This window comes from Chiloscyllium plagiosum, chromosome 51, assembly GCF_004010195.1.
Source record: "Chiloscyllium plagiosum isolate BGI_BamShark_2017 chromosome 51, ASM401019v2, whole genome shotgun sequence".
NCBI classification, from domain to species: domain Eukaryota; kingdom Metazoa; phylum Chordata; class Chondrichthyes; order Orectolobiformes; family Hemiscylliidae; genus Chiloscyllium; species Chiloscyllium plagiosum.
In genome coordinates, this window is record NC_057760.1 from 2,187,364 (window position 1) to 2,208,237 (window position 20,874).

The following is a 20,874-nucleotide window of genomic DNA, read 5'->3' on the forward strand; positions in this document are numbered from 1 at the left end:
TGGTCATGGACAGTGCAGACCAGATGGACCCCAGCCCAGCTCCCTCACCCGTCTCCCCTGGGTCCGGGAGGTCGGTCTGGTCCCGACCGTCTGACCCAGGGTGCGGGGATATGCGTGCGCGCGCCCCCAACGCCAACACGTTACCTTCGACCCTTGCACGCCTTCCTGTCGCGCCGTCACAGCGATGATGTCGGCTGTGGTCTCACAGGGCATCGCAGCTGAACCCGATCCAGTCCTCACTGGAATCACGTATGTGGACCTGCCTCCCAGCTGCACTGCGACCCCGTTTGACCCATCTCACCCCACTCCCAAAAAGGAGGGAGAAAGAAAGAGGGAACACACAAACAGCTACCTCCACGCTCCACCCTGCCTGGGGCACTCTTGTTGTTGGGTCAGGCGCAGTCCTGGTCGAGTGAGACAGTAAAATGAAGGAAGGAGCAGAGTACTGGTGATTCAATACCAAACTTGCTCACCTCAGCTGTGGGGGCTTACCCACAGTGAAAGGTGAACGGTCTGGAAATATAAACTCCAAGGCTGTTAACCCATCGCCTGGGTTACTGAGGACCAATCAGCTCCACTCTGCCAGCCCCCTTCCTGTTTGGTCCTTCGGGCACAGAAAGGATGTATCACCAACAGTATTCCAGGATTAGTTCAGAAATGGGCTCAAGAAACCAAAGTGCCTTCTCCCCTGTGTGTGATTACTAAATACCCCATTCAATGTGTGATACAGGGTGCAGGGAAGGGGGGGGGGCTACAGGAACACAGGGGATTGGTCTTACCCAGAGGCATCCTGCACTGGGCAGCTGCCAGGGTGAGATCGGGCAGACTCCATACGGCCTGGGAACGGGACTCAGTCCCTTCCAGGTCTGTGGGCTCTGTACCAGACTGGGTAAACCACACCTCCCTCTCCAGTAAAACCCCCACGTCCCCCTCTCAGATTGTCACCCAGAAGGAGGGCTGAACTGCGAAAGAAGAGGTGGGGGGAGGGGGGGGGGTGGGAGATGACGACAATGAAACAAGGAGACTTGCTCTCCCCCTCTCGGGACCTTGCGCTCTCTGGCATTCACCCTGCCAGGCACTATATAAATAAAAACATCCTTGTGAAAGTAAGCTTCCATCGACGTACTGGGCACTTACTTATCCAGACCATTTTGCTTCGATTTGATAAAGGCCATCCCGTGTGTCCGAAAGTGCGTTTTTAACAACGGCACGCTCTCAAACAGCTTCCCGCAGACGTCGCAAATCACCCCGCCCTCCAGCTTGATCCACTCGGGGTCTCCCTTGTCCTCAGTTCCCTTTGGCCCCCCGGACTCTTTCAGTCCGTGCACGATGAAGAGGTGACGGTTTAACGAGAGCTGGGCAGCGAAGCAGAGCCCGCAGTGACGGCACTGAAACGATGAGCCACCGGTTCGGTGCTGGGCGATGTGCTTGTGGAAATCGGAGAAGCTGCTGCATGTCTGGCCACATTTCATGCATCGGAAAGGCGAGCTCCCGTTCAGCTTCCGGGTCTTGGCGCCTTCGGAGCCCCAGTGCTCCGGCCCGTCCCTGGAGCTCGGCCGCTTGCGAATGGTGGTCTGTTGAGAGCGAGAGAGAAAGAGAGAGAGAGAGAGAGCGAGAGAGACAGAGAGAAAGAGAGAGAGAGAGAGACAGGGAGAGAGTGAGAGACCGAGCAGGTGACAGCGAGTCGGACAGAGAGAGAGACATGAATGGTGAGCACAGGAGTGAACCGAACCGAAGTGGGTGGATACATGAGTGAGCCAGACAGACGAAGCCAGTCCAATAGGGAGCCGTGCAGTAAGGGTATGATATTGGGCAGGGACATGCCAAACAGGCGAGCGGGGGGTGGGGTATCACGGAAAGACGAAGGGGAGTGGGCCAGGTGGAAGAGGAGGCGTGAAAGTGAGGGGGCAGAATGGCCAAGTGAGCCAGGCGTCGAGGGTGGGAAAGTGGCCAAAAAAGGTGATTGAGAGTGCAAGCCAGCGAGACAACGAGGGCACACCCATAAGTAGGCCGAAGGGGTATCAGGTGGGTGCGGTGTGGGACCAAGTGGGCACCAGATCGAGGGGAGAGCGAGAGCGAGCAGTCATGAGAGTGGACAGAGAGCGAGAGCACGTGTGAGTGAGGCAGCAGCAGGGGGCAGTGGGGGGGGGGGGGACACACGCATGATGAGAGTGGAACAGTGCAATTGAACCAGATAGCAAGAGCAAGCAAAGGAGACACAGAGAAAGTGAGGAGGGTAAGAGGAGAAAGTGAGGGCAGAACAGTGAGTAGGAGAAAGAGCAAGAGACCCAGAATGTGAAAGAGAGAAAAATAAAGATTTTTTAAAAACGTCATCACTAGCAGATTTGCTCAGTGTTGCTCCCGAAGTCTGTTGTACTGAAAGAGCTCCACAGTACAGGACCAAGACTATTAAACATGATTTACAACGCAGCACGAAATGACCATGGAAGGAGCATAGTGGAATCCAATCCAGTCCTGATCAACACTTTAAACACTCCACTTCCAGTAGGAGTCTCTCAACAGCGATTAGCAGCAGAAACACTGGCTGCATTTCCCCTCCGTACCCCAGGATCGACCCAGACTGCTGCCTTGCCAGAGTTCCATTAATTCAGCGCAGACCAAGCATTGAACGAACGACCGCCTGGTCCAGGCTGTAATCTACAAGGTGCTTTTCTAGCCCAGCCACTGGGCGGAGGGGCTGTTACTCTGGAAGTCTGTAACGTACATTCTGTCTGAGTGGCGTTACCTTAATGCTCACTCTCTCGAAGAGATTCTCCTGGTCCTGAGCGTGGTCTGCCATGTTAATACCGTGAATGACTTGCAAATGTTTCTCCAGAGTCAGGCGACTGCTGAACGTCCTCTTGCCTTCGCTGCAGTGTCTGAAATGACAGGCAGGATATCACAACGCTGCTCTGCACGCCTTCTAAATAACAAGACGACTTTGAGAGCAACTAAACGAGAAAAAGGAGGAACCCACAGTTTTATGAGTGAGTGCTATGGGCATGGAGTGTTTCATTAAGACTGTGCCTGAATCCTCTCAGACAGTTTCTCCATCACGAGAAAGTTCTTTCCCAGAGGAACGCCACGTTACGTGGGAGGTAGATCAACATTCGCTACGTGACAATGCGGCACTCAAAGCAACAAACAAGGCTGCCTCGCAAAAATGAATCTCTTCGGTTGTAAAGGACAAGTGCGTGGGTACAATCATACGCTCGAGTGCTAAGGGTGCCTGGGGTGCAGTGGCAATGCTCCTACCTCTGAGCCAGGAAGTTCAAGTCCCACCTGCTCCAGAGGGGCGCAATACTCTCTCTGGAAACAGGGTGATTAGAAAATATCTGCACTCGAGTGCATGGAGATGTAGACCATCATAAGGAATAAAAAGGTGATGGCATGGTGGATGTGAATTTGAATGGATCGATCCAATTTGCCTGGATTAGAGAGTATGAGTTGTAAGGAGGGGCTAGAAAAACTCGGGTTGTTTGGAGCAGCAGAGGCTGAGGAGAGATTTGATAGAAGTCTATAAAATTATGAGATGCCTGGATAGGGTTGACGGTCAGACCCTTTTCCCAGAGTTGAAATGTCCAAAACTAGGGAGCGTGCATTTAAAGCGAGGGGGGGGGGGGAAATTCAAAGGAGACTCAAGGGGCACGTTTTTGTTTTAATCACAGAGTGGTAGGAGTCTGTAACACATTGTCGGAGTGGTGGAGGGAGATACAACAGGGGTGTTTAATGGGCTTTTAGGTAAGCACATGCTTATAACAGGACCAGAGGGATATGGAAAAAGGGCAGGTGTCATGCTCAGCACAATATTGTGGGCCGAAGGGCCTGTTCCTGCGCTGTACGTGCGTGCGCGCGTGTCTCTGCATCTATATATATATGCAGAGACACGCGCGCATATATATATGCATGTCTCTGCATCTATATATGCGTGTCTCTGCATCTATATATATATATATATGCGTGTCTCTGCATCTATATATATATATGCATGTCTCTGCATCTATATATATATATATATATGTCTCTGCATCTATATATGCGTGTCTCTGCATCTATATATATATATATATGCGTGTCTCTGCATCTATATATATATATATGCGTGTCTCTGCATCTATATATATATATATATATATGCGTGTCTCTGCATCTATATATATATATGCGTGTCTCTGCATCTATAGATATATATATGCGTGTCTCTGCATCTATATATATATGCGCGTCTCTGCATATATATATGCGCGTCTCTGCATATATATATATGCGCGCGTGTGTGCGCACGCGCGTGCGTGTGTGTGCACGTGCGTGCGCATATATATATGCGGGTCTCTGCATATATATATGCACGCGCGTGCACGCGCACGTGTAGGTGTGCGCACGTGTAGGTGTGCGCACGTGTAGGTGTGCGCACGTGTGCGTGCGCATACGTGTGCGTACGTGTGTGTGTGTATGTATAACGCACGCGCACGTGTAGGTGTGCGCACGTGTAGGTGTGCGCACGTGTGCGTGCGCACGTGTGCGTGTGCATACGTGTGCGTACGTGTGTGTGTGTATGTATAACGTGTGCGTGTGTGTATACGTGTGTGTGTCTGTCTGTCTGTCTGTATATGTATGGCGAAAGTAGGCACTGCAGATGCTGGAGATTAGAGTGGCGCCGGGAAAGCACAGCAGGTCAGGCAGCATCCGAGGAGCAGGAAAATCAACGTTTCTGGCAAAAGCCCTTCATCAGGAATGAGGCTGGGAGCCTCAGGGGTGGAGAGATAAATGGGATGGGGTGGTGGTGGGGGTGGAGATGGGAGGAAGGTAGCTGAGTGCGCAATAAATGGACAGAGGTGGGGGTAAAAGTGATAGGTCGAACTATCCAGGAAGCACAGTGACAGTCAATGTCGAAAGCAGTACTGAAATCGGAATTGTTTTATATTCACTCACGCAGTGCGGGCACGCTGGGCTGGCTGAGTATTTGTTGCCTGTCCCTTATTGCCTGGAGAGTAGTTAAGAGTCAGGCCCATTGCTGTGGGTGGGGAATGATACATAGGCCAGACCAGGCAAAAACAGATTTCCTTCCCTAAAGGACATACATGAACTAAAGGAACTTTAGGACAGATTTTATACCGTTGGCTAGCTTTTTAATCGCAGGTTTTTTGTTGAACTTAAATTTCCTCAATCTTCCACAGTGGGATTCAGACCCACACACCCTGAACTCTAGGGATTGGGCAGATCAAAAACAAGAAGTGTCCTTTTTAAATTCAGTCCCACTCTGCGAAATGTCAGCTTGATTACTGAACTCGGAATCTTTATTGCATCCAGCCAGTAGAGAAACCTCAGTGCCCTTTGAAACTAATTAAAAACTCAAAACAACTGCAAATGCTGGAAATCAGAAACAAAAGCAGAAATTGCAATAAAGGCTCAGTGCATCTGCGGAGAGAAATCAGAGCTAACGTTTCGGGTTGAGTGGATCTTCCTCAGAACAGTTCAAAGGAAGGGTCATTCGGGCCGAAACGTTAACTTGGATTTCTCTCCACAGATGTGGTCAGACCTGCTGGGATCCCCTGGCAAGATCTGTTTTCGCTTGTATGCTTTCAGATATACTGGACTTGAGAATTGCCCAGAGGGTAAACCACCCTGTGGCGAAAAGAGTGAAGGAACAAGCACCGAATGAGGCTGGGAAGGACAAAATAACTCTTAAATGATATCAACATGGAGCCTGAGCACCAGCAGAAGCGCTGCAAGAGGCAAACAGTGAAGGAAGCAACTCAACAACACTGAAAATCTGCTCAACCAGCGATCCAGAAATACGGCCACTCACCGTTACAGCAACCGGAAAATATCAAAGACCACACTCACTCACACCATTCAGGTGACAACACCTGACTCTGATGATACTGTGGCTTTAAGAGGTGTGTTTTGTCCCGGTTTATGCTTTGAAGGGAGCTTGTAAGGCAGCGGGTGCTGAGCAGTCAACCAGAGCCACAGCTTCGGAGGGGGACTTGGGATTTTTTTCAAACAATAGAAGCAGCCTGGCTGGGTGTGGTCAAGCTCCCAGGAAACCAGGCCTTTTAGTTTGAGCTTTCAGCAGTTGCTGTTGGGAGTCTTGAAGAGGTAGAAGCTATGTTTCCCCCCGCCTCTCGGTCACAGCCAAAAGCTGAGGGCCATCCTCTTGTGGGAGTTACACATGACACCACCTGCTTTTCTAATTTCCCCTTTTTTGCGAAGGGTGTGTTGACAGAACATTACAATAGTGAAACAGTTAATTAGTAATAGTTACTGCATAGAATCCCTACAGTGTGGAAACAGGCCATTTGGCCCAACAAGTTCACACTAATCTACTGAACAGCAACCCACCCAGACCCAATTCCCTACCCTATTACTCTACATTTCCCCTGACTAATGCACTGAGCCTAAATCTCCCTGAACACTATGGCTAATTTAAGACCATAAGACAAAGGAGTGGAAGTAAGGCCATTTGGCCCATCGAGTCCACTCCACCATTTAATCATGGCTGATGGGCATTTCAATTCCACTTACCCGCACTATCCCTGTTGCCCTTAATTCCTAGTGAGATCAAGAAATTATCAATCTCTGCCTTGAAGACATTTAACGTCCCAGCCTCCACTGACAATGAATTCCATAAAATAATTTAGCATGGCCAATTCACCTAACCTGAACATCTTTGGGCTGTGGGAGGAGCACCCGGAGGGAACCCACGCAGACACAGGGAAAACATGCAAACTCCACACAGACAGTCGCCCGAGGCTGGAATCGAACCCGGGTCCCTGGTACTGAGAGTCATAGAGATGTACAGCATGGAAACAGACCCTTCAGTCCAACCCGTCCATGCCGACCAGATATCCCAACCCAATCTAGTCCCACCTGCCAGTACCCGGCCCATATCCCTCCAAACCCTTCCTATTCATATACCCATCCAGTGCTAACCACTGAGCCATCCAATAATTAGTAACAGTTACTGCATCTACTGTTAAGTTTTCTAATAGAGCTATTCCAACTATTTCTTTTGTTTGTTGCATTGTGACTATAATGGATGAATAAAGTGTGTTTTGCTTTCAATCTGGTAGGTTGACCAATCGAATTGCATCTGGAACACAACTTACATTCACCATTAAAATAAGAAAAAGCTAGGGTCTAGACTATCAACTGAATATTTTGAGGGGTCTGATCTGGTCCAAAACATGATTAGAGACCAAAAACATCATCTCCTTGCGGACCCCAGCAGAATGGGAGTCCTCCATGTTGGTTTTCACAAAGGGAGGAGGATGAGAGGCAGCGGCTACATCGGAACAGGATGAGAACCGATGGTGGTGGTGGTGGAGGAGGAGGAGAAATTAAGAAAGAGGGTCAATCATGAGGTCCACTTGGAGGTGTAGGGAAGCAAGGGCGGACAGTGAAGAGGCTGCAGTCACAATCTTCCAATCACTGCCTCCCCCCCCCCCCCGACTGGTGCCTTCAAATGCTATACCCCAGTCAGTGCAAGGTCAAGGCAAATCACATTGGATTAACTTGATGGGAGTTTCTAACGGAGGGCTCTTGCCTGCTCAGACATGGTCTGTTGAAACAAACAGACACAGGAGGAGAGATTGAAAATTACTTGGGAGCGGCAAGCATTTCATTTTGGATCAGGAGTAACACAAAGGACAAAGCTGTTGCCAGGGAGGGAATGCAGCGAAGGTTCACCAGACACACCCGCAGGGAGGATGGGACTGTCTTATGAAGAAAGATCGGAGAAACCTTCTCTGAAACGCTGAAGAATGAGAGATTTTCTCATCGAGACTTACAAAACAAAGCATGGACAGAGGAGATGCGGAAAAGGTGTTTTGCCTTGTTTGGGGAGATGAGAACCGAGGCACGATGAAGGGCTTTCCTGGTGAAGGACCCCGGCCTGAACCGTCGATTTTCCTGCTCCTCGGATGCTGCCTGATCTGCTGTGCTTTTCCAGCACCAAACTCTTGACTCGAGAGGAGAATCAGGGGCACGATTTAAAAATAAGATAGATAACACTTGAGACAAAGACGAGGAGACTTCTTTGTTTTAACTCCGAGGAATTCCCTGCTGAAGCGGGTTGGAAAAGCTTCAGTCTTTGAGAACGTTGAAGGTAGGGATTGATAGATTTCTCATTCCCAGTGCTGTACAGGGTTAGGAGGACGGGGCGACTAAAAGGCATTGAAGTGTTCGATCAGCCACGATCGTATTGATTGGTAGGGAAGGATCGAATGGCCTGCTCCCGTCCCTACGGTGTTGAACTAAATGGTACAAGGCACTCTCACAGTCATTTACAGAGAAACGAGATTACAAACGCAAGCAGACTGAATATGATTTACTTTCAAAAGCAAAGCACTTGTTTGACCTTGGCTGTGGGGTTGCTTGCAGGCTGTAGGAAGGACATCAAGGTCACAGAGGGACAGCAGGGGGAGACATCCTCCAACAGGACCGGTGTGTGTGTGTGTGTGTGTGTATTTTGGGGGGGGAAAAGAGTTGAGGAGTTCAATTCACACTGAGGATCAGTGATTGATCTCTACATACAGGAGGAAACTTGATAATGGTTTTCAAAATCACACCGGAAGTTTGTAGCTCAGATAAACAGGGAATTGTTGACAGTTCTGGGCGGGGCGGTAACTAGAGGGAGGGACAGAAATTTAACATAATTGGCAAAAGAACCAAAGATGACTCAAGGAAGCTTTTTTTTGTTTAAAAAGCAGAAGCAGTGGGATGTTGTGATCTGGGCCGTGCTGCCTGACGTTCAATAGGAGCTTGCAAAAGAAACAAAAATGGGGAATTCGGGGAAATACACTTGCAGGGCTACGGATCCAGGATTATGGGGACTGATCTACCAAAGGGCTAGCATAGGCACGGTGGGCTAAATGGCCTTGTCATCAATGCCACCAATTCACGGTGTGCCTGAACCTCCCTTTGCCACCAGCTGGCTTCTACTGAAATATAGGGACAGCTGCTGGGAGGTCAGATCCCAAAGCTTAAATTTCAGGAAGAGATGACCGGAACAGGGGGATGCGGCACCCGGAAAGATCTTGGAATCACAGTTTTCACAATAGGAAATATTCTTGTTGCCATGGAAAGTCTGCCAACATCAAAGACCACTCTCCCACCCCGGTAATGCTCTCTTCCAACCTCATCAGTCAGGCAGAAGATACAGAAGCTTGAACACACGCACCATCAGATTCAGGAACAGCTTCTTCCCCTCCCCCCACTGTTATTAGACTGACAAATGGATCGATCTCACTTCAAACAATATTGATCTTGCTTTGTGCCCCTCCTGTGCAGCTGTAACCCTTTGTGTCTCGCTCTGACCAAGCTCCCCAGGATCTCCATGTCCCTGTTTGCTACGATCTGTCTGTACTGCTCACAAAACAAAACCTTTCACCGTACTTAGGCACACGTGACTACAATAAATCGAACCCGGTCAGGCCGCACAGAGGTCAGCCACGGGCTGAATGGACTCGTGCCGACCGCAGGAGATGCTGAAGGTCAGCCTTTTGGGGGTGCTGGCTGAGAGTCTGACAGAACAGAGAGACTGGCTGCTCAGCTCAGCCCAGGGAGAAGAGTAAAGAGTGGGCCAGGGAATCACTGGGCTGGAGCCAGTGAACGGTTCCCAGACCAGGGCCTGGCACAGTGGGCTTCGTTTGTGAAGGAATTCCTAGCGACCAGCCGGTATAGCTCCACGGTCACCACCACGGAGACCCACTTTCCGTTTCCGAATTTAAGCCGTGCTTGCAATTCTCAGCCCGCTGCTGCCAGGGTGAGTGGAGGAAACGGGCTGGGGTGTACTGCAGTCAGCTGTCTTGCTGAGAGTCAGACCCTGGCTTGGGAGGGGGAAGGGGTGAGACACTAGGCCGCAGGCTGCACCTGGACGGCTCCCCTCACCCCCACGCCCGACCCTCAGTGCGAGCAGGGCCCTGGCCGTGATAACCACTCCACCCCGGAGAGAAGCTTTGAGCTGGGAGCGGTTGGCTTACCTGCAGCTGTAGACGCGTTTAATCCCCTCGTGGTTGACCCGGACATGCCTTCGCAAGCTGGGAGCGGAGCAGAATGATCTCTCACAGAGTCTGCACGGGAACTTCTTCATCGCCTGCACCGACAGGAGGGGACAAAAAAAAAAACACACCAGAAACTAACGTTAGCGCTCTGGGGCAACACCCTCCCATCTCAGAGAAAACCTCCTCAAGCTTCACCATCAACTACTGCGAACCTTGGCCCCAAACGTCACATAAAACAGGCCATTCAGCCTGCTCTGCCATTCAATACTATCACAGCTGATGGGCCAACACAGTCCCCTGCTTTGCACTCTCTCTCCAACTCCAAACTATATCCAAACATTCAATGTTTCGGCCCCGACCACTTTCTGTGGCAGAGAATTCCCGACTTTCTGGATGAAGACATTTCTCCTCATTTGAGTCTGACTCTGAAACGTTGACTTCTCCACCTCCTGATGCCGTCTGGCTCGCTATGTTCTTCCAGCCTCCCGTTTGTCTACCTCCTGGTTCTGGTCTTCTCAGTCAGTGAGAACATCCTTCCTGCATTCATGTCAATTTTCCTGCTCCTCGGATGCTGCCTGACCTGCTGTGCTTTCCCAGCATTACTCTTAATCTTGACTCTAATCTCCAGCTTCTGCAGTTCCCACTTACACCTACGGTCACAGCCGGTCAGACTTTTCTAGGTTTCTCTGAGATTCCCACCCCTCGTTTTCCTAAACTCCAGTGAACACACTCCTGACTGAGCCAGTCTCTCCTCATATGTCACCCCAGGGATCAGTCTGGTTCGAAACCACTTCAAACAGAGAAAGATCCCATAAACAATAGCGAGGTGAATGTCATTCATCTCGTTCCAGGACTAAAGGCTTACCCTCTGAGGGAAGGCTGAGCCCCTGCCGGGGTGGGGGGGGGAGAGTGGTGGTGAGAAGATACCGAGGTGACCTTATTGAAACGTGCCCAAGTTGCAGAGGAGACGAGAGGAGTCAGATACAGGGGGATGTTTCCACTTTAAAGTCTGCCTACTCCCTGGTACTCATTTCCCCCCTTTGGGGTAGCACTATGGCTTAGAGATTCTGCTGCCTCTCAGTTCCAAGAACCTGGGTTTGATTCCACCCTCGGGGCAACTGTGTGTGGAGTTTGCACATTCTGCCACCGTGCCTGCATGGGTTTCTTCCAGGTGCCCCAGTTTCCTCCCGCAATCCAAAATGTGTACGTTAGGGTGGATTGGCCATGGGAAATTGTCCCATAGTGCCCAGGGATGTGCAGGTTAGGGTGGGTTGGCCATGGGAAATTGTCCCATAGTGTCCAGGGATGTGCATGTTAGGGTGGATTGGCCATGGGAAATTGTCCCATTGTGCCCTGGGATGTGGAGGTTAGGGTGGATTGGCCATGGGAAATTGTCCCATAGCACCCAGGGATGTGCAGGTTAGGGTGGATTGGCCATGGGACATTGTCCCATAGTGTCCAGGGATGTGCAGGTTTAGGGTGGATTGGCCATGGGAAATTGTCCCATAGCACCCAGGGATGTGCAGGTTAGGGTGGATTGGCCCTGGGAAATTGTCCCATAGCACCCAGGGATGTGCAGGTTAGGGTGGATTGGCCATGGGACATTGTCCCATAGTGTCCAGGGATGTGCAGGTTAGGGTGGATTGGCCGTGGGAAATGCAGGGTTATGGAGGGGATGTGGAGAGAGGAGTGTTGGTGTGGATTCAATGGGCCGAATGCCCTGCTCCCACTCTCAAGGACTCTATGATGATTGAAGGGGAAACCAGTCAGTCAATGAAATGTTGAGAGAGAAAGATGGAGAATGTGTTTCTCTTAGAGGCTGGTTACCCCCTGGAATTGTCTTTGTCAGAAGGTGGTGGAGGCTATGTTACTGGACGTACTCAGCGCTGAGTTAAGATAATGGTGAAGGGTGAGGGAGAGGGTGGAGACATCACTGCTGGGCACTGACCTTGCCGTGGTCCTTCTTCATGTGGGTGACATACTCCTCACGCTCAGGGAACCACATCTGGCATTGTCCACACGTCCAGCCAGCGTTCTTCAGCTTCAGCCTCATCTCCTTCCTGCGCTGGAGGCTCAGCACGGCCTTGGAGCTGGTGGAAGACTCATCGGTGGAGACGTCGGTGGAGTCCGGGCTGGACTTGGCCGTGCCTTTCTCAGGTGGCATGGTCCAGCCGGGGGCTGCATCCTCACTCTTCAAGTTGGAATGGGTGCTCTGAGGGAAGACAGGCAACCATTACTGATTTGATCAAAGCACAAGAGAGCAAGAGATGAACCCGTTCAGCCTTCCCTCCCTCCCTGGGGTTGCTGATGTACCAGGAGATGCCCTCTGCCTCCTCAGCCACATGTCTCAGCAATGGCAGATTTGCTCCCTTTCCTGTCAGCACAGTGCTCTTGTCCCGTCCGGACATTTCACGGCAAGGCATTCCCAGAGTATCCAAGAGTCTTGACAATCATGTACAGGTGGCCCAATGGTTAGCACTGCTGCCTTACTGCGCCAGGGACCTGGGTTCAAATCCAGCCTCGGGCGACTGGAGTTTGGACATCCTCCCCATTGTGTCTGCGTGGGCTTCCTCCCACAGTCCAAAGATGTGCAGGTTAGGGTGAATTGGTTATGCTAAACTGCCCATGGTATTCAGGAATGTATAGGTTAGGTGCATTGGTCAGGGGTAAATTTAGGATAATGGGGGAGGTGAATGGTTCTGGGTGGGTCTTCAGACTGTCGGTGTGGACTTGTTGGGCCAAAAGGCCTGTTTCCACACTGTAGGGATTCTATGACCTTAGTAAGTGGGAAAAATCTTTATTGCCCAACAAAGCACATTCAGGCCCCACACACTCCAGAGTGAGAGCCGAAAACAGGTGATTAAACAGAAGGATGGCACAGCCGACATCACATCCAGTATCCTCTGGAATAGGCAGCTCAATAACCAGGCTCCTCGGAAAGACAACACCTCCATACTACCTCAGCGCTGACCCTCCGACAGCGCCCGCTCCCTCAGCGCTGACCCTCCGACAGCGCCCGCTCCCTCAGCGCTGACCCTCCGACAGCGCCGCACCAGCAGTGAACTATGGGGTTTGAAATAAATTCTCATGCTAGAACCTGCCATATCGGATTTCTCCATTGTGCCCAGCTAAACCAACATCTCCTGGTTTATGGTCGTGGAGGGAGGTGATTGCAGGAGGAGCAGATGGAAGATGATGGTATTTTCTGTGCTCACCTTGATGTGCTCCATCATGGTCCTTTTCTGAGCGTAAAGCACTGGGCACTGAGGGCACTTGAAGACGTTGACCCGTTGCTTGGTCAGGTGTTGGTCAAAGTGGGAGCTGAGCAGTGGCTGATGGGTGAAAACTGTATCACACATGGCACACTTATGGATCACTCTGTGGGTCAGCGAGAGAGAGAGAGAAAGAGGAGAGAGAAAGAGGAGAGAGAAAGAGGAGAGAGAAAGAGGAGAGAGAAAGAGGAGAGAGAAAGAGGAGAGAGAAAGAGGAGAGAGAAAGAGGAGAGAGAAAGAGGAGAGAGAAAGAGGAGAGAGAAAGAGGAGAGAGAAAGAGGAGAGAGAAAGAGGAGAGAGAAAGAGGAGAGAGAAAGAGGAGAGAGAAAGAGGAGAGAGAAAGAGGAGAGAGAAAGAGGAGAGAGAAAGAGGAGAGAGAAAGAGGAGAGAGAAAGAGGAGAGAGAAAGAGGAGAGAGAAAGAGGAGAGAGAAAGAGGAGAGAGAAAGAGGAGAGAGAAAGAGGAGAGAGAAAGAGGAGAGAGAAAGAGGAGAGAGAAAGAGGAGAGAGAAAGAGGAGAGAGAAAGAGGAGAGAGAAAGAGGAGAGAGAAAGAGGAGAGAGAAAGAGGAGAGAGAAAGAGGAGAGAGAAAGAGGAGAGAGAAAGAGGAGAGAGAAAGAGGAGAGAGAAAGAGGAGAGAGAAAGAGGAGAGAGAAAGAGGAGAGAGAAAGAGGAGAGAGAAAGAGGAGAGAGAAAGAGGAGAGAGAAAGAGGAGAGAGAAAGAGGAGAGAGAAAGAGGAGAGAGAAAGAGGAGAGAGAAAGAGGAGAGAGAAAGAGGAGAGAGAAAGAGGAGAGAGAAAGAGGAGAGAGAAAGAGGAGAGAGAAAGAGGAGAGAGAAAGAGGAGAGAGAAAGAGGAGAGAGAAAGAGGAGAGAGAAAGAGGAGAGAGAAAGAGGAGAGAGAAAGAGGAGAGAGAAAGAGGAGAGAGAAAGAGGAGAGAGAAAGAGGAGAGAGAAAGAGGAGAGAGAAAGAGGAGAGAGAAAGAGGAGAGAGAAAGAGGAGAGAGAAAGAGGAGAGAGAAAGAGGAGAGAGAAAGAGGAGAGAGAAAGAGGAGAGAGAAAGAGGAGAGAGAAAGAGGAGAGAGAAAGAGGAGAGAGAAAGAGGAGAGAGAAAGAGGAGAGAGAAAGAGGAGAGAGAAAGAGGAGAGAGAAAGAGGAGAGAGAAAGAGGAGAGAGAAAGAGGAGAGAGAAAGAGGAGAGAGAAAGAGGAGAGAGAAAGAGGAGAGAGAAAGAGGAGAGAGAAAGAGGAGAGAGAAAGAGGAGAGAGAAAGAGGAGAGAGAAAGAGGAGAGAGAAAGAGGAGAGAGAAAGAGGAGAGAGAAAGAGGAGAGAGAAAGAGGAGAGAGAAAGAGGAGAGAGAAAGAGGAGAGAGAAAGAGGAGAGAGAAAGAGGAGAGAGAAAGAGGAGAGAGAAAGAGGAGAGAGAAAGAGGAGAGAGAAAGAGGAGAGAGAAAGAGGAGAGAGAAAGAGGAGAGAGAAAGAGGAGAGAGAAAGAGGAGAGAGAAAGAGGAGAGAGAAAGAGGAGAGAGAAAGAGGAGAGAGAAAGAGGAGAGAGAAAGAGGAGAGAGAAAGAGGAGAGAGAAAGAGGAGAGAGAAAGAGGAGAGAGAAAGAGGAGAGAGAAAGAGGAGAGAGAAAGAGGAGAGAGAAAGAGGAGAGAGAAAGAGGAGAGAGAAAGAGGAGAGAGAAAGAGGAGAGAGAAAGAGGAGAGAGAAAGAGGAGAGAGAAAGAGGAGAGAGAAAGAGGAGAGAGAAAGAGGAGAGAGAAAGAGGAGAGAGAAAGAGGAGAGAGAAAGAGGAGAGAGAAAGAGGAGAGAGAAAGAGGAGAGAGAAAGAGGAGAGAGAAAGAGGAGAGAGAAAGAGGAGAGAGAAAGAGGAGAGAGAAAGAGGAGAGAGAAAGAGGAGAGAGAAAGAGGAGAGAGAAAGAGGAGAGAGAAAGAGGAGAGAGAAAGAGGAGAGAGAAAGAGGAGAGAGAAAGAGGAGAGAGAAAGAGGAGAGAGAAAGAGGAGAGAGAAAGAGGAGAGAGAAAGAGGAGAGAGAAAGAGGAGAGAGAAAGAGGAGAGAGAAAGAGGAGAGAGAAAGAGGAGAGAGAAAGAGGAGAGAGAAAGAGGAGAGAGAAAGAGGAGAGAGAAAGAGGAGAGAGAAAGAGGAGAGAGAAAGAGGAGAGAGAAAGAGGAGAGAGAAAGAGGAGAGAGAAAGAGGAGAGAGAAAGAGGAGAGAGAAAGAGGAGAGAGAAAGAGGAGAGAGAAAGAGGAGAGAGAAAGAGGAGAGAGAAAGAGGAGAGAGAAAGAGGAGAGAGAAAGAGGAGAGAGAAAGAGGAGAGAGAAAGAGGAGAGAGAAAGAGGAGAGAGAAAGAGGAGAGAGAAAGAGGAGAGAGAAAGAGGAGAGAGAAAGAGGAGAGAGAAAGAGGAGAGAGAAAGAGGAGAGAGAAAGAGGAGAGAGAAAGAGGAGAGAGAAAGAGGAGAGAGAAAGAGGAGAGAGAAAGAGGAGAGAGAAAGAGGAGAGAGAAAGAGGAGAGAGAAAGAGGAGAGAGAAAGAGGAGAGAGAAAGAGGAGAGAGAAAGAGGAGAGAGAAAGAGGAGAGAGAAAGAGGAGAGAGAAAGAGGAGAGAGAAAGAGGAGAGAGAAAGAGGAGAGAGAAAGAGGAGAGAGAAAGAGGAGAGAGAAAGAGGAGAGAGAAAGAGGAGAGAGAAAGAGGAGAGAGAAAGAGGAGAGAGAAAGAGGAGAGAGAAAGAGGAGAGAGAAAGAGGAGAGAGAAAGAGGAGAGAGAAAGAGGAGAGAGAAAGAGGAGAGAGAAAGAGGAGAGAGAAAGAGGAGAGAGAAAGAGGAGAGAGAAAGAGGAGAGAGAAAGAGGAGAGAGAAAGAGGAGAGAGAAAGAGGAGAGAGAAAGAGGAGAGAGAAAGAGGAGAGAGAAAGAGGAGAGAGAAAGAGGAGAGAGAAAGAGGAGAGAGAAAGAGGAGAGAGAAAGAGGAGAGAGAAAGAGGAGAGAGAAAGAGGAGAGAGAAAGAGGAGAGAGAAAGAGGAGAGAGAAAGAGGAGAGAGAAAGAGGAGAGAGAAAGAGGAGAGAGAAAGAGGAGAGAGAAAGAGGAGAGAGAAAGAGGAGAGAGAAAGAGGAGAGAGAAAGAGGAGAGAGAAAGAGGAGAGAGAAAGAGGAGAGAGAAAGAGGAGAGAGAAAGAGGAGAGAGAAAGAGGAGAGAGAAAGAGGAGAGAGAAAGAGGAGAGAGAAAGAGGAGAGAGAAAGAGGAGAGAGAAAGAGGAGAGAGAAAGAGGAGAGAGAAAGAGGAGAGAGAAAGAGGAGAGAGAAAGAGGAGAGAGAAAGAGGAGAGAGAAAGAGGAGAGAGAAAGAGGAGAGAGAAAGAGGAGAGAGAAAGAGGAGAGAGAAAGAGGAGAGAGAAAGAGGAGAGAGAAAGAGGAGAGAGAAAGAGGAGAGAGAAAGAGGAGAGAGAAAGAGGAGAGAGAAAGAGGAGAGAGAAAGAGGAGAGAGAAAGAGGAGAGAGAAAGAGGAGAGAGAAAGAGGAGAGAGAAAGAGGAGAGAGAAAGAGGAGAGAGAAAGAGGAGAGAGAAAGAGGAGAGAGAAAGAGGAGAGAGAAAGAGGAGAGAGAAAGAGGAGAGAGAAAGAGGAGAGAGAAAGAGGAGAGAGAAAGAGGAGAGAGAAAGAGGAGAGAGAAAGAGGAGAGAGAAAGAGGAGAGAGAAAGAGGAGAGAGAAAGAGGAGAGAGAAAGAGGAGAGAGAAAGAGGAGAGAGAAAGAGGAGAGAGAAAGAGGAGAGAGAAAGAGGAGAGAGAAAGAGGAGAGAGAAAGAGGAGAGAGAAAGAGGAGAGAGAAAGAGGAGAGAGAAAGAGGAGAGAGAAAGAGGAGAGAGAAAGAGGAGAGAGAAAGAGGAGAGAGAAAGAGGAGAGAGAAAGAGGAGAGAGAAAGAGGAGAGAGAAAGAGGAGAGAGAAAGAGGAGAGAGAAAGAGGAGAGAGAAAGAGGAGAGAGAAAGAGGAGAGAGAAAGAGGAGAGAGAAAGAGGAGAGAGAAAGAGGAGAGAGAAAGAGGAGAGAGAAAGAGGAGAGAGAAAGAGGAGAGAGAAAGAGGAGAGAGAAAGAGGAGAGAGAAAGAGGAGAGAGAAAGAGGAGAGAGAAAGAGGAGAGAGAAAGAGGAGAGAGAAAGAGGAGAGAGAAAGAGGAGAGAGAAAGAGGAGAGAGAAAGAGGAGAGAGAAAGAGGAGAGAGAAAGAGGAGAGAGAAAGAGGAGAGAGAAAGAGGAGAGAAGAGAGAGAGAGAGAGAGAGAGAGAGAGAGAAGAGAGAGAGAGTGAGCGTGTGAAGGAACTCAGTGAAGATTAACACCGTAAAGCAAAAAACTGACAATACACTCAGGACATGGATTGAGCCACACAGTTTGGGCAGCAGGAGGCCATTTGGCCCATCGAGCCTGCTCTGCCATTCCTTACAATCGCGGCTTTCAATGTTTGTGGCTTCACCTTCACTTTGCAGCCTGGCCCCTGTACCCTTCAGCCCCCTGCTCAATCAAAAATCTCTCTTCAATGACCCAGCCTCTTCTGCCGGTCTCTGGGGAAACACTCCCACAGGTTTGTCCTCAGAGAGAGGAAATCTCTCCTCGTCTCGGTCTCAAATGGGAGAGCTCCTGGGTTTTAACCTCTGAGGCCTAGCCTGAGAGAGAAGACACATCCTCCCAGCATTTATCCCATCAAGCCCCCTCAGAATCCCTCGATTTTCAACACGATCACCTCTCATTGATCGTCACACAAACCCCTCATCACTTCCAACGCAAGTCCACCAAACATGATTCAAGGCTTGTGATTAATAGATATTGCACGTTCTTTAGCTTGCAATTTGGGTTTTGAACTAGTGGAATGTAGGTTTCCAACTACAAAAGAGATTTAACGATGAACTGTGCGGGCTTTCAGGAGCCATGACTTGATTTAAGAAGAAAAGCAGACTGAGAAACAATTTGAAGTAACAAGATTTTGTTTGCATTCGGACAGCTTTGACAAACACAGGCTAAACACTGAAGTGTTTCCAGTAAGGAGGAACTGGAATAGTTATTTTTTGGCTTAGGGGAATACCCAGAGTTTCGATGGGTCTTTGCAATCGATTCACCACTCTCCTGGTTGAAGTCAGATGCATGAAACCACTTCTCCAAGCGAAAGGAGAGAAGTTAGAACAGTGAACGAATAGGTCGCCTCAGAATGAGAGGTTTAGTTTGAAAGCTCCTGACCGGGAATGTTTTGATATAAGCTGAAGAGGCTATTCCAAGCTGAGAAAGTCGCTCTTCAGTTGTGAATACTCAAGGTCGAGACCACCAACTTCCCAAGACTGGAAACGTAACACCACAGTCAATTCAAACTGAAGAGTTTGAGAAGGGAATACTCTGTTGTCTGTAACCGCAAAGTGGGATTGTTGAGATTGATACAACACTTGGCAGGGTCGCTTGACCTGAAACGTTAACTCTGATTCCTCTCCGCAGATTATACCGGATGTGCTGAGCTTTTCCAGCAATTTCTGGTTTTGTTCGTGATTGTATTTTACCGTGAAGGTCAAAGTCTTTACAGATTGGTTTACTCTACGTCATCTCCATTTCTTTTGGGCAAGAATGTTTAGCTTCATTGTTAAAACCGAATCTGCAACACTGTGGTCATTTTTTTTTTACTGAAACACAAGCTTGCAATGTTAGAATTCAAAAATAAAACACGATCCACTAAGCCAGACTTCAGTCCTTTAGGAAATCCAGATACACAATATCCCCCAACTTCCACCAACCTCAAAGGCCTCAGGAAACTGGGTTTAATAGTCCCCAAAGTCATGTTGACTCCGGCAGATAGTTCAGTCATTTCGAAGCCTCTCTTTACGAATGGGTTTGTTAAATCTCTCCCAGCCCGGATTGAGGAAGATGGGGTCTCACAGATAAACACACGCAGGAGAGGAGGCCAGAAAGACAGGAGGAATGAAAGTGAGGGGGGACGAGCTTTAAGATGTCTAGAGCACAAACACTGACATGGAGCAGAGGTGTCAAACAAACGACATGCTCCATGCTGCACAGGAGACACTGCATAATCCCAGATACACCACTGCCACCCTGCCTGACAGACACATCTTGAGGGGAGGATGGGATGGTCTCTAATGCATGGCTCGCTCACTCGTTCAGTTGAGGATGCACTGGCAGTAAGGGTGGAGGGTCAGAAGACAAATTAAGTTGCACACTTCGTGTTTGCTATCATGTATTCAGTGGAAGAGATCACCTGATGCACAGGGAGGGGCCCCCTCGGAGATCGCCCGATACACAGGGAGGGACCCCTCCGAGATCACCCGATACACAGGGAGGGGCCCCCTCGGAGATCGCCCGATACACAGGGAGGGGCCCCTCCGAGATCACCCGATACACAGGGAGGCCCCCCCCACTCTCCGAAATCACCCCTCCACCTGACCTCCAACAGCACTGTGACCACTTGGTGTTCCCACAGCATCACTTACTTGGCCTGCTGATTGCTAACGCCTGGGTGCTGTGTATAGATGTGCGAGTGTGCACTGGGGGCAGACTTGAATGCCATGGGGCATATTGGACATTTGTGGAACGCCTCACAGTGCACGTCCTGAATGTGTGACTTGATCGAGGTAATCCCTCCATACACAACTCCACACTGAGGGCACCTGAGGGAGGGAAAAACATCAACACATTACAGAAAGGAAACAATCACTGCAGGCACACAAATACCGTAAGATATAGCAGCATGGAGACCGTGTCCGATCTGATTATCTTCAATAACAGCTTGTACTGCTGGGGCTCTTTTGGGCTGCATTTGGAACATTGTGAGCTGCTTTGGGCCCGGTCTCCAAGGAAGGATGGGCTGAACTTGGAGGGGTTCCAGAACAAAGCTGGGGATGAAGGGCTTGTCATATGAGGAGTGGTTGAGAGGATCTGAAACCTGAACACAGGCTGAGGTAACTAGTTTATTGTCAGGAACAACCACTTTACAGATACTCTTCATAACCTGGGTAGCAATAAGATGGCTTCTCAATGCTTCTCCTAGGCTGCAAACTGACAATTCTGCTAAAAGCTGTAGAGAATGGCTTTTAATTCTGCTATAGCTGCATAACTGACTCACCACAGTCTGCTTCAATACAGATTAGCAGACAATGCTCCCTTTTCAGCACAGAGATAACTAGACGAGGTAAGACATTACTGGCCATCCGAACTGGCCTTCAGATGCAGGTGCAATGGCTTGGTTAGTGAGATAAGGGTGGCCTGAGTGTTAGAAACCAAACCAGGAAATTGCACTGGACCAAGTCCCTGTCAAAGAAAGCAGAATCGTGTGTTGGTGGGTAATTGTCTGAACGTACTATGCGATCATGGCCTGTACCTATCTTTAAGAGCAGGATAAAAATGTCTCTGTTTTAAGCCATGTGTACAGCTCCTCCAAGGAATACAGATGTACACAGCCTCTGTGTTTCTGTACGCTCTATACACGGCCGTATGAAGAAATAAAGAATGAAGACGTAAAGAACCAGATCAATTGTGAACGCTTCTTGACCGATCATAGATCAGAGAGACCCACCTCACCACCCCGTTCCCACCCCCCAATCCAGATCTTCAGCTGACAACTCCAGG

General features: G+C 49.3%; 1 protein-coding gene across 1 annotated transcript in view; it reads right to left on the bottom strand.

Moving 5' to 3' along the window:
- Positions 1–6: 6 nt before the first annotated feature.
- Positions 7–20,874, bottom strand: part of LOC122544715 (zinc finger protein 687-like) — a 55,720-nt gene continuing 34,852 nt past the window's right edge. Inside the window, exons 4-9 of the mRNA XM_043684005.1 lie at positions 19,740–19,916; positions 13,223–13,385; positions 11,956–12,219; positions 9,987–10,099; positions 2,747–2,879; positions 7–1,574 (exon numbers count right to left, since the gene is read on the bottom strand). Coding sequence (XP_043539940.1) covers positions 1,134–1,574; positions 2,747–2,879; positions 9,987–10,099; positions 11,956–12,219; positions 13,223–13,385; positions 19,740–19,916 — 1,291 coding nt within the window. The 3' untranslated portion in view covers positions 7–1,133. The remainder of the gene's footprint in view (positions 1,575–2,746; positions 2,880–9,986; positions 10,100–11,955; positions 12,220–13,222; positions 13,386–19,739; positions 19,917–20,874) is intronic.